Source organism: Canis aureus, chromosome 1 (assembly GCF_053574225.1).
Source record: "Canis aureus isolate CA01 chromosome 1, VMU_Caureus_v.1.0, whole genome shotgun sequence".
NCBI classification, from domain to species: Eukaryota; Metazoa; Chordata; class Mammalia; order Carnivora; family Canidae; genus Canis; species Canis aureus.
The window spans coordinates 105,936,875-105,949,711 of record NC_135611.1 but is presented as its reverse complement, the minus strand read 5'-3'; the positions used below and the strand labels follow the sequence as shown (position 1 = coordinate 105,949,711).

General features: G+C 42.0%; 1 protein-coding gene across 1 annotated transcript; it reads left to right on the top strand.

Annotated features, from left to right (window-relative positions):
• Positions 1-244: 244 nt before the first annotated feature.
• FPR2 (formyl peptide receptor 2) lies at positions 245-10,837 on the top strand. Its single transcript, XM_077843073.1, has 2 exons — positions 245-399; positions 7,287-10,837. Exon 2 carries the CDS (start codon positions 7,298-7,300, stop codon positions 8,351-8,353), a length of 1,056 nt encoding a protein of 351 aa, XP_077699199.1. The 5' UTR covers positions 245-399; positions 7,287-7,297; the 3' UTR covers positions 8,354-10,837.
• Positions 10,838-12,837: the final 2,000 nt, after the last annotated feature.

Here is a 12,837-nt window from a genome sequence, read left to right as displayed (position 1 = left end):
AGAGAAACAAGTTTTTGCTTAACCATTATCTCTGCTTTTTACTGCTTGCCTTGTGTTCTTCTACCTTCAATAATTGTTTCCTTCATTTTCCTGAACCTCTTAAGGAGAAAAGACTGGGACACCCACACTTCTTGACTCTTGATATTTAGAGGGGTCAATTCCTGTCTCCTGTAATAGGGCTGGAGGTGAGGGGAATATTCAGACTTCAGTCTCCGAGGAGAGTACACTGACAACATATTCAGGGTGTTTTCTGGAAGTTGCAAGAAGCCCCGGGTTTCTGTCACCTGATTGGTTCCAGCTTCATCTTTCCTCTCCCTTTGTTCAATAAAGTGTCTGCCCAACTTGAGTCACTTTGCAAGAAGCCAGGAACTAACAAGAGAAAAAGGATCTCAGCCAGTGGTAAGTTGGGACCCTGACAATTTCAAAAATTACTATTTGAACATCTGCTAGGTGGCAGATACCTCCTAAACCTTCAGAGCTAGGTTATCCAATCTAGAATCCACTTGCTATATATGGTTATTGAGCTCTCACTGGTCCAACCTGAGATGTGCTGTAAAAGACATTTAGTATATTCAAAAGACTTAGCATGAAGAAAGAATGCAGAATAGCTCACTGATAATTCTTATATTGACTACCTGTTCTAATGATATTCTTTTTGATATGCTGGGTTACATATATTATTAAAATTAATATATTATCCCAATTTCTTTTACTTTGTAGAAAGAATGGTAAGCCTCATATGTGGCTCGCATGTATGTTTCCTTTGGACAGCATTACTCTAGAAATTTAGCACTGAAAAAATTTGGTAGTCTTCTAGCATTTATACCATTGTGGAGGATATTTAGAATAGGAAATGAAAGAATGGATAAACAAACAAGAATATCTCGTAGAATAAGCCTGCCTGGAGTAGCTGCCCTGTATTGTGGGCCGGGGGGGGGGCCTCTGAAGATGTAATAACTCATTCTTACTGAAGAGCCAAATGTGGGAAGCTTGAAAGAGCATAATAGGCAGAGGAACAGAGGATGCAGAAGCCTCAAGATGGCAATGAGCTTGGCATGTTCAAGCAATCGAAGGAGTTCAATGGATAGAATGCATTGTGTAAGACTAGAGCGATGTATGAAGTATGATTGAGTGTGATGTTGGGGGGCATCTAGGTGGCTAGTCAGTTGGGTGTCTGCCTTCGGCTCAGGTCATGATCCTGGGAGGACATTGAGTCCTGGCATTGGCATTGGCACCTGCTCAGCAGGGAGCCTGCTTCTCCCTCTCCCTCCACCACTCCCCACTTGTGCTCTCTGCTCTCTCTCTCAAATAAATAAATAAAATCTTAAAGAAAGAGAAATATTTAGTTTTCGTTCTGTTTCTGGCACAGAGTTCCTAAAACTCTTGGAATTTCCTAAGTGATGAGAGTGGCAGAGGTGTCTTTTGTTGTTAATGAGGTGACTTTCGGAAAGCACCTAAGGATGGGAGAAAATCAACCACAGAGACTGAGTTCAATCCCCAATAGCCAATGAGTTAATCAATCATGCCTGTGTAATGAAGCCTCCATAAAAACACAAAAGGACAGACTTCAGAGAGTTTCTGGGTTGGTGAAAACATGGAGAGAGCAGCACACCTGAAGAGGACATGAAAACTCCACATCCTTTCCCCACACCTGGCCCTATGTATCTCTTTCATCTGCTGTTCCTGAGTGATATCCTTTTATAATAAACTGGTGATATAGCAAATAAAATATTTCTCTGGGCTCTGTGAGCCACTGCAACAGATGGATTGAATCCGAGGAAGAGGTTGTAGGAACCTCTGATTTACAGCCAGTCAGTCAGAACCACAGGTACCCCAGACTTGTACCTAGTATCTGAATTGCCCTAGGTGCAGGGAGCATCTTTTAGTACTGAACTTTTAACCTGTGCAATCTGATAGTGTCAGAATGGAGTTGAGTTCTTAGACACCTGCTGATGTTCAAAAATTGTTTGTTGATGTGGGGACTCCCTCACACTTTGGAAATTGGGTCACAAAAGGATAGATGGTGCAGATCCAAGAGTGTTTGGTAAACTTGAGTTTGGAAGTCCGGACTTTGGGAACCACTGGAGGATGTTGAGCAGAACAAGGTCATGATCTATCATGATCTTTTAAAAGATCATTTGGGTAATGTCTGGAGAATGGATTTTGGGTGAGCGGTACTCAGGGGGAGGCATTTGTAGCAGGAACAAGCTATTTGCAAGGTTGGTCCAAATATGCAGGCCAGAAGTGGGGGCCATGGACAAGGAATGGGAATGATTCTGGGAGTGGATTCAGTTGCTTTGCAGACAGAAGACAGACTTGGATTAGGCTGGGCAATAAGGGAAAGACATCAAGGATCTGTTTTAGTCAAGAAGTCAGGTGGGTATATCAGACTAGAGTTTTAAGGAGCTTAGAAGTTATCAGGACTGAGACGCCTGGCTTGGTGGAGCTCAGGACTCTTTGATCTCGAGGTTGTGAGTCTGAACCTCACATTGGGTGTGGAAATTATGTAAAAATAAAATCCTTAAAAAATAAAATAAAATAAAATCTTTAAGGGGCACCCGGTGGCTGTTGGCTAAGCATCTGACTCTTGATTTTGGCTCAGGTCATGATCTCAGGGGGTTGTGAGATTGAGCCCCAAGTGGGGCTCCACACTCAGTGTGGAGTCTGCTTAAGATTCTCTCCCTCCCTCTCCCTTTGCCCCCTTCCCCTGCTTGCATGTGCAGGCTCTCTCTCTCTAAATACATACAATCTTTAAAAAAAATCTTTAAAAATAAAAAAAGTTAAATTTAGAGGAGAAAAAGCTAAGAAATTGGGCTGAGAAGAGGTGGCCAATTGAGCTATAATAACAACCAAGAGTGTGTTGTGGGTGCATTTTATCATCTCAAGGCATAGGAAAAATGTGTCTTAGGAAGCAGGAAGGGGTCAAATGGGTCCTATGTCACTGAGGTATCAAGATGAGGACTGAGAAGGGACCACTGGAGTCAGCAGTGAGGAGGCCACAGGTATCCCTGAGGAGAGCACATTCTGTGGAGCTCTGAGCAGCAAAGTCAGTCTGGAGTATGTTTAGGAGAAAATGGGAGGCGAGGAGTGGAGAGGCTCCCTTCTAAAGTTTGGCTGAGAATCCTCTTCACAGAAAGAAGTCTCTTGAGAGAAATAGAGCTGAAGCTGGAAAGGAATACGGGTCAAGGATGGTTTCTTTTTATTTTTAAATTTTTATTTTTTAAAGTAAATTCAATGTCCAATGTGGGGCTTGAACTCATGACCCCAAAGCCAAGAGTCATATGCTCTATCCGCTGAGCAAGCCAGGGGCCCCAGGATGGTTTCTTTTTAAAGGGAAAAGAGATTATAACATTTATGGGATAGTGAGAATGACCCAGTAGAAAGAAAATCTTGGGCTTTTGTCTTTGGCAGAAAAGAAAAGGGACAATGCTGGAGGAAAGTTTTCGGGAAGATGAGGTAGAGAGGGATACAGAACAAATATAGGAGGGTAGCTGCTGGGAGAATGAGAACTCTTTATTTGCTACAACAGGTGCAGGTAGATTGGAAGGTTTAGAGCAGGGCAGGCTAAAAATTTCTAGTGGTTACCATCTTCCCATTATAATATGAGGCAAAGGCATTAGCTGAGAGTGGGGATTAGGAGGGGAAAGACCGGGTAAAACCAGAGAGGAAAAAAGGAGAACTGAAACAGTTATTTCAAAATCTGGAAGTGCAAATACGCTAGAAAAGTAGAGTAAGCTGGGGATCACTGGGTGGCTCAGCGGTTTAGCCCCTGCCTTCAGCCCAGGGCGTGATCCTGGAGTCCCAGGCCCGAGACTTGCATCGGGCTCCCTGTATGGAGCCTGCTTCTCCCTCTGCCTGTGTCTCTGTCTCTCTCTCTCTCTCTCTGTGTGTGTGTGTGTGTATCTCTCATGAATGAATAAAATCTTTAAAGAGAGAGAGAGAGAGAAGTAGAGTAAGCTAACACGGAAGTGCTGAGTTTCCATTTGAAATTGCCATAATCTAGTGGTGCCGCCGTAATAGTTGTGACACCTGGCCAGTCACTTCCCCTGTCAGAGCCATGGTTTCCTTTTATATTACATGGCAATAATGTTTATCCCAAAACAAGGGTGTTGTAACTGGAGATTATAAAATGTACAGTGACTGGCACATTTGAGGAGCTCACCAAATAGCAGCCTTCATAATCCACAGTAGTATCATGTGTGGTCAATAGGTTCTCTCTCCCACACTACAACTAGGATGGGCCCAGAGTTTACAACTTTGCCTCACTGGCCTTGCCCCTCCTGTCATTGCACGATTGTCCTTCCTCGTTGTAGCAGCATTTAAAAAAATTTTTATTTATTATTCATAAAAGACACAGAGAGAAAGGCAGAGACATAGGCAGAGGGATAAGCAGTCTCCCCACAGGGCGCCCAATGTGGGACTCAATCCCGGGACTCCAGGATCACAACTTGAGTCAAAGGTAGACGCTCAACCGCTGAGCCACCCAGATGTCCCTGTAGCAGCATTTTTAAACCAAAATCTATAGATCACTGAGCGCACCATATCTTCTGAGAGCCTCATAGGTGCTTAAAGAGTGAGTAGAGAGAATTTGACTCTGTTAAGGAAGTCTGGCAAGTGGAAGAGAGTCGAGAGGACAATTCTGGTGGAATCTGTCTGGCTGAGCTCAAATGCTGGCATACATCAATCCTCAAGTGCCATATGCGAGGGTTGTGGTGAGGGCTAAAGGAGCTCTTGGCACATGGAAAATGTTCCTGGGACTCCTGGGTGGCTCAGTGGTTGAGCATCTGCCTTCAGCTCAGGGTGTTATCCTAGGGTCCCAGGATTGAATTCCGCCATCGGGCTCCCTGCCAGGAGCCTGCTTCTCCCTCTGCCTGTGTCTCTGCCTCTCTCTGTGTGTCTCTCATGAATAAATAAATAAAATCGTAAAAAAAAAAAAAAAAGAGGGATGATAACAGATACCTTGCAATATTATTATTAGTATGTTAATATAATTTTATTTATATTCAAGTTAGTTAACATATACTGTATTATTAGTTTCAGGGGTAGAATTTAGTGATACATCAGTTGCATATAATACTCAGCGCTCATTACATCAAGTACCCTCCTTAGTGCCCATAACCAATTACCCCATTCCCCCACCTTATTCCCATTTTCTTTTAATTTTTATTTATTCGTGATAGGCATACAGTGAGAGAGAGAGAGGCAGAGACACAGGCAGAGGGAGAAGCAGGCTCCATGCACCGGGAGCCTGACGTGGGATTCGATCCCGGATCTCCAGGATCGCACCCTGGGCCAAAGGCAGACGCCAAACCGCTGCGCCACCCAGGGATCCCTTATTCCCATTTTTTAAAGATTTATTGATTTTAGAGAGAGAGAAAGAGCATGAGTGGGAGGGGCAGAGGGAGAGGGAGAGCGAATCTCAAACAGACTCTGTGCTGAGCATGCAGCCTGACATGAGGCTCGATCTCATGACCCTGAGATCACGATCTGAGCTGAAACTGAAACTTGGATGCTTAACTGACTGAAACACCCAGGTGCCCCTATTTATTTATTTTAGAGAGAGGGGCAGGGAGAGGCAGAACAGGGAAAGAAAGAATCTTAGGCGGACTTCCTGCTGAGTGCAGAGCCTGACATGGCGCTCCATGCCATGACTCTGAAATCCTGACCTGAGCCAAAATCAAGAGTCAGGAATTTAATTGACTGAGCCACCCAGGTGCCCCAACACTTTGCAATATGATTATGAGTATTAAATGTTAACAGGTGCTTAGTAACTGCAATTTCTCTTAAGGAGGCTGAATAGGTCAGGGTAAATTGACTCTCAAATTTTTGAGGCCATAAAAGACCACCTTAGCTTTTATGTAAAGAGATTCTAGGGTGAGGTTCATGAATATTCACTATTAATAGCCGCACTGGATATTTCTCTCTTTTTTTAAGATTTTATTTTTAAGTAATCTCTACACCCAGTGTGGAGCTTGAACTCACAACCTTGAGATCAAGAGTCACATGCTCCACTGACTGAGCCAGCCAGGCACCCCAGCCACCCTGGATATTTCTGATACAGTTAACAGATCATAATATTAGGAAATCTGTTAATGTAGCATAGAGGTGAGAGCCACACAGACCTCTGTGTTGAATTTGGATGCAGTAGTTATAGATGTGACCTGGTCCAGATGCAGACACTACATTTTTTAAAATTCTTTTTCTTTTTTTTGGGGGGGGGCATTCTTACTTTTAAGATCAAGAAAAACATTTTTTTAAAGATTTCATTTATTTATTCATGAGAGACACACAGAGAGAGGCAGAGACATAGGCAGAGGGAGAAGCAGGCTCCATGCAGGGAACCTGACGTGGGACTCGATCCCGGGTCTCCAGGATCACACCTCGGGCCGAAGGCAGTGCTAAACCGCTGAGCCACTGGGGCTGCCCACATCAACTTATTCTTATGAAAACCAGAAATAACGAGCACTATAGCTTTTTATGTAGATCAAACTAGATCCCCATATATAGAAATTAATACAATGCATGGTCTCTGATGAGAACCCCACAGATATTACTAACAAATTTTATTACTCTCATACTCCTTATCCCACAGAACATGAACATTACGCAATGGGCAAAACTTCTTCACATCCCAGAGAAGAGCTCTATATCAAGCAAAGGAAACAGAGGGCTGAAAGTAGAGATAGGGCCCCCTTTGCTGACTTCCTCCAGCATAGAATCCACATGATGTAATATGTTTCTACATATTACCGTAACTGTTCAAGATCCTCAATTATAAACTCAAACCAAATTCTAAAACTTTAATGTCAATACTAAGCAAATAGCAGGCAAAGGGTTCTCATAGTGGAAGCTGGGAGTCTGGGAGAACCTGGGGCTGAAAGAGCTTTGCAGAGCTTGCCAACATCTATGCAGTGAATGATGGGTCAGAAGTGAACCTACTCACTCTGAGTCTAGCATTTCCCTCACTGAGCCGTGTCTGCCAATCAATTTTCTCTTATCTATATACTGTAAGTGTACTTTTCTGCTAGTGAATAAGAGCCTTGTAATTCTCTTGATTAAGCAACCTGACAGGTGGAATACATCTGAGTAACTATGGGACTATGGAGAACTATCTTTTCCCAACATATTAGGCAAGAGAATGCCAGTTTTATAGTATGACTGGCCAAGTTTCAGGAGAGTGGGGTTCCTGGCTGGAGTGGGAGCTATAGTAGAAGTTAATGTTGGCCATGAATAGGGATGCTATAAGATGGTTCCACAGATGAGAAATGGCAATTGAAATGTTTCAGGTGTGGGCAAGATGGAAAACAACCTCTCCATCCCTCTGAATGGATCCGAAGAGATGCTCCATGAGTCTGCTGGCTACAAGGTTCTGCATATCCTGCCATTGGTGGTGCTTGGGATCACCTTTGTCCTTGGCATCCTGGGCAATGGGCTTGTGATCTGGGTGGCTGGATTCCGGATGGCACGCACAGTCACCACAATCTGTTACCTGAACCTGGCCTTAGCTGACTTCTCCTTCACTGCCACCCTACCATTCCTTATTGTCTCAATGGCTATGAGAGAACTGTGGCCTTTTGGCTGGTTCCTATGCAAGGTAGTTCATATTGTGGTGGACATAAACCTGTTTGGAAGTGTCTTCCTCATTGCTTTCATTGCCCTGGACCGCTGTATTTGTGTCCTGCATCCAGTCTGGGCCCAGAACCACCGTACAGTAAGCCTTGCTTCAAAAGTGATCATTGGACCTTGGATTCTTGCCCTAATCCTTACCTTGCCAGTTTTCATCTTCTTGACTACAGTAAATGATGGAACAGGGAATATATACTGTACTTTCAATTTTGCATCCTGGGGCAACAGTATTGAAGAGAGATTGAAGGTGGCCATCACCATGTTGACAGCCAGAGGGATCATCCGGTTTATCATTGGCTTCAGCATGCCAATGTCCATCGTTGCTATCTGCTACGGGCTCATTGCTGCCAAGATACACAAAAAAGGCATGATTAAATCCAGTCGTCCCTTACGGGTCCTTACTGCTGTTGTGGCTTCCTTCTTTCTCTGTTGGTTCCCCTTTCAACTGATTGCCCTTTTAGGCACAGTCTGGCTCAAAGAGATGTTGTTTGAAGGTAAGTACAAAATCCTTGACGTCTTGGTTAATCCAACGAGCTCCCTGGCCTTCTTCAACAGCTGCCTCAACCCAATGCTCTACGTCTTCATGGGCCAAGACTTCCGAGAGAGACTGATCCACTCCCTGCCTGCCAGTCTGGAGAGGGCCCTTAGTGAGGATGTAACCCAGACCACTGACACAACAGCCAAATCTGCTTTACCATCTGCAGAAGCAGAGTTACAGGCAATGTGAGGGGGCTGAGAGCCATTTTTTAGCTCTGCATGCTCCTACCCTGCTCGCATTTTCAGCTTCACATTACCATGGGTCATACTGAAGCACTCATCATGAAAAATACTTTGGTATTCCTTGATTTGGGAGAGAAAAAGTGACATAGATGTTATTTTAATTTTGGACCTCAGCCTGTACCCTGGGATAAGTGGAGCTTGTCAAAGAGTACAAGAAAGAAAAGAAAGTGATGGGGTGTTTGTAAAGTTTACATAAGAGAGTATAATAGGGGGGAAACATTTGTTATTTCACCATTAAAATTTTGCTTAGGGTTTTTAAAAAGCTGTTTTTAATCAGATTATAGAAATTTCTTTGTATTCTTAGTTTTAGTACTAACAGTTTTCTTTTTTAAAATCATGAATAGCTATTGGATTGTATATCATACATTTTATGTGTATATGAAGATGATCATTTAGTATTATCCTTTTATTACACATTACACTGATTAATTTCTGCATGTTAAACTACCCTTGCAGTCGTAGGATAAGCCACACTTAGTCATGATGTATTTGGTCTATTTATAAATTATCTCACTAGATTTGTTTAGAACTTCTGCATTTCAGTGTATGTAAAGATGGGTCTATTTTCTTTCCCTTAGTGTCCCTATCACCTTTTACACCAAACTTCTAATGGCCTCCTAAACAGACTTGGGAAGCGATTCCTCTGACTCTTTTCTTTCATAAATGTTTAGACTTTCACCAGTGAAGCCAATTGGCCTTGGGTTTTCTTTCTGGGAAGGCTTTTAGCAGTGAGTTCAATTTCTTTAATAGTTATGTCCCATAACTATTTCTATTTCCTCTTCTGTCAATTTCGGTAAACTGTGACTTTCAAGGAATTTAGCCATTTCATCCAAACTGTCAAATCTATTGGCATGAAACAGTATAATAACTGTATATAGTAGTTGGTATGGTTTCCTTCACATAATGGGAGTGATGTAACATAACTAAGCTATCTGAAGGGAGGGATTTTGGTCCATATTGTTCACTGATAGATCCCTACACCTATATGTAAAATAGTGCCTAATGAGTGACAGATGGATACTCAATAAATACTGAATTAATGAATCAATAACAAAAGTGTCCTCCAGGTGTCAAGTAAAAACCTTTAATGTCTAGCTAAAATGACCTCTCACCCTCATTTTATGAATTGAGAGTACCCAGGGGATTCTCACTGCAGTTTACAATATTTACAAATTCCCATGTAGTTTATGTTTTTATGAACACCTCTGGTTTTGAGTTTCTGCTTCAAGTAAAGCACTTTGGATGTTGCCTGGTGCTTTTCTTTTGGAAAAAAGTCAGTCCAAGATAGTACTCAGCTTTTTTTTTTTCTTTCTGCAAATATCACTCACAAATTATGTTACTAGGCAACATACTTTCCTGATGCACTGGCGAAAGAAAGAACTCAAACTAAATATTAGATAGTCCTGTTATCAAAAGTCCCTCACTCAATATGCTGCTTTACTGTCATCTTCCTTCTCCTTTCTTTCATGTCATCCCTAAAGTTTTGCATTTCCAGCACATAGCAGTGTACCCATTTCATTTGCATTTTTGACTCCTGGAAATGCTTTTTTAGTTCCCAAGAAATGTCCAACTAAGGTGTGGCCACAGAAAATAAGAAACAAGTAAGAAATGCAAGAGTGCAAAGCCAGGCGCAAAGGACGGTGTACATCTTCTCAATAGAACCAGCGCTTCCAAATAGGCTAATTAAGAAACTTGCTTCACTGTCAGAGCTGGGTTCCTAGGATTCTGCTCACTGGCCTTGGTTATTTGCAACAGAATAGTACCTGCTACATCCTATTTTTCTGTTCTTCATTGGAAGTCTTCATTGTGTATGCCCAGTTCCTATTGCACCATTATATATTAGGTCTCCGGAAGTGAGGATTCTTATAACTTTATGGAATGCTTATCACAAAGAAACACTTATAGACCTTATTGCATCTAGAACTCCAAAATAAAACACTGGGGCTACCACCCTTGGGAAGGATGGGATTACTTCTGCTTGGAAGAGTATACAGAGATGTTGAGAGGACAGAGGGTAAGATGTGGTACAGACTGCCAGCTTCCAACCCAATATTCATCCCCCTCCATTACAAAAAGTAGGTTGAAATTCATCCACCTAAAATAATACTTTTCTCAGCCATCCTTTCGGTTAGATGCAATAAATTCTAAGCAATAACAGGCCATGGTTATATCATATCAGCATATAAAGAGCTTCCTCATTCTTTTTAATGCTTGCATGGTATTCCACTGGATTGATGTATCAAAACATTTAATCAGTTACATATTAATGACTATTTAAATTGTTTCTAATCACTTCTCTGTCCCTTTGGCTAAATTGTTTTTAAGACTTTTGTTGTTACAAACAATGCTATGAATAGCTGTGTACACACATGTTCCTTTGCAATATGTATAGGTTTATCTGTAGGGTAAAATAAAGGTTACATATAACTTGGTTGATTTTCCTGCTCTTATTTATTGCTAGGGCTATAATGTCCATTGCTACATCTCTTAGGGAGACAACTTTTCTTGGTGGATATATGGAAGCCTTTAAATTAAATTAAACTACATAGTTTAGAGATATGTAACTATGTAGCAAAATTATAAAGGAAAGTGATAAATTGACTACCATAATCAAGATAGTGATTATAGGGGCACCTGGGTGACTCAGTGGTTGAGCATCTGCCTTTGGCTCAGGTCGTGATCCTGGGGTCCTGGGATCAAGTTCTGCATCAGACTACCTGTGGGGAGCCTGCTTCTCCTTCTGCCTCTGTCTCTCTGTCCCTCTCTGTGTCTCTCTCATGAATAAATAAATTCTTAAAAAAAAAAAAGAAGGATGATGGTTACAGTTGAAAGGAGGGAGGGAAAATGATCAGGAAAAAAAGTATATTGTGGCTGATGGCTTCTGGAATGGTGATCAGGATCTATGTCTTGACTTGTTGCTGGTACATGGGTATTTCTTTTACACAAATGTATTAATTTTCATTTTTTAAGAAAAGATTTATTTATTTACTTTAGAGAGAGAGAATGAGGGAAGGAGCAGAGGGAGAAAGAAAATCTCAAGCAGACTCTCCACTGAGCATGGAGCCCAACCTGGGGTTGAACTCACCACCCTGAGATCATGACCTGGGCCGGAATCAAGAGTCAGATGCTTAACTGACTGAGCCACCTAGGTGTCCCTAATCTTTATGTTTATCTTTTATTCATTTTTGCCCTTAGGTTTGTTATATCCCACTTTTTTTTTTTTTTTTTAATATTTCAGTAAAATTTGGATTCCTTTTCCTTTGTACCAGGAAGCTTCATAGCTTCTGGACTCCTCAAGTAGGGTAACTCATTCATAGAGGCATTGCAGTTCTCTAAATTTTGATTTATTAGGACAGGGAGAGCTGGGGGGTCAAAAGGAAGCAGAAGTAAACAATTCCTGTTTGGCTGTCTTTTGTGTCCTTGCTTGTCTCAAGTGCTAAAGAAAACAAACTTAGAAATTGAGCTCCACCCTGTGGCTGCCAGAACACAAAGCAAGGAAATGGGAGTCTGCCTGCCTCCGCAGCTTTACAGCCTCATTGGGATTGACCCTCTAGGAAAACCAGATTCTCTCCTCCATGAGCTCCCCCAGAGTGAATTTTGTGTGTGTGGTGGGGGGAGGAGAGCAGAGGGAGAGAAAAACAGAATCTTTTTTTTTTTTTTAATTTTTTTTTTTGAAAAACAGAATCTTAAGCAGGATCTACGTCCAGTGTGGAGCCCAGTGCCGGGCTCCATTTCACAATCCTGAGATCAGGACCTGAGTAGAAACCAAGAATCAGAACTCAACCAACTGAGCCACTTGGGTACCCCTACCCAGAGTGAATTTCTAAGTGCATCTGAACAAGGAAAACTGCTTTCTAATCCAGGAAGTCCTCACATTCCAGAATGTACATTCCAGAGATAGGAGAGTGGGGATCTCTCCTGTATTTCATCCCGCCCTAAGATACTAGATAAACTTGCTATTAGATAAAGAAGATCTGTGTGAATGTCTCATAATCTTGGGATGCTGAAGATAGAGCAACTGTGTTTTTCCCTCTCATTCCCATCTCATGGCTGTCCTAGCTCCAAATACCATCTAGGTAACTATTTCCCAAGTATGAATCTACAACTGATACTGCTCTGTCAGAATCACTTGGGTATTTTTTTTTTTTAATATGGGTTAAGTCACTGCAGCATCAAGCCATCTGATTAACAAAGTCTGGTGCAGAATGCAGGAATCCATATTTATTCACAAAGCTCTCTGGTACCTGATGTGCAATCAGATTCCTCTGATGATTAGCAGCAAGAACAAAATAAGAAATAGTATCAGATCTTGGAAATACAGATATATCTTTATAGTCTACAGCCACCAAGAACAAATGGTCTTCTTGTGGGGCTGGTGAGGCAGCTATTAGGAGGGCAATGTGGGCAGTTCAGTTAGCAAAATACATCTTG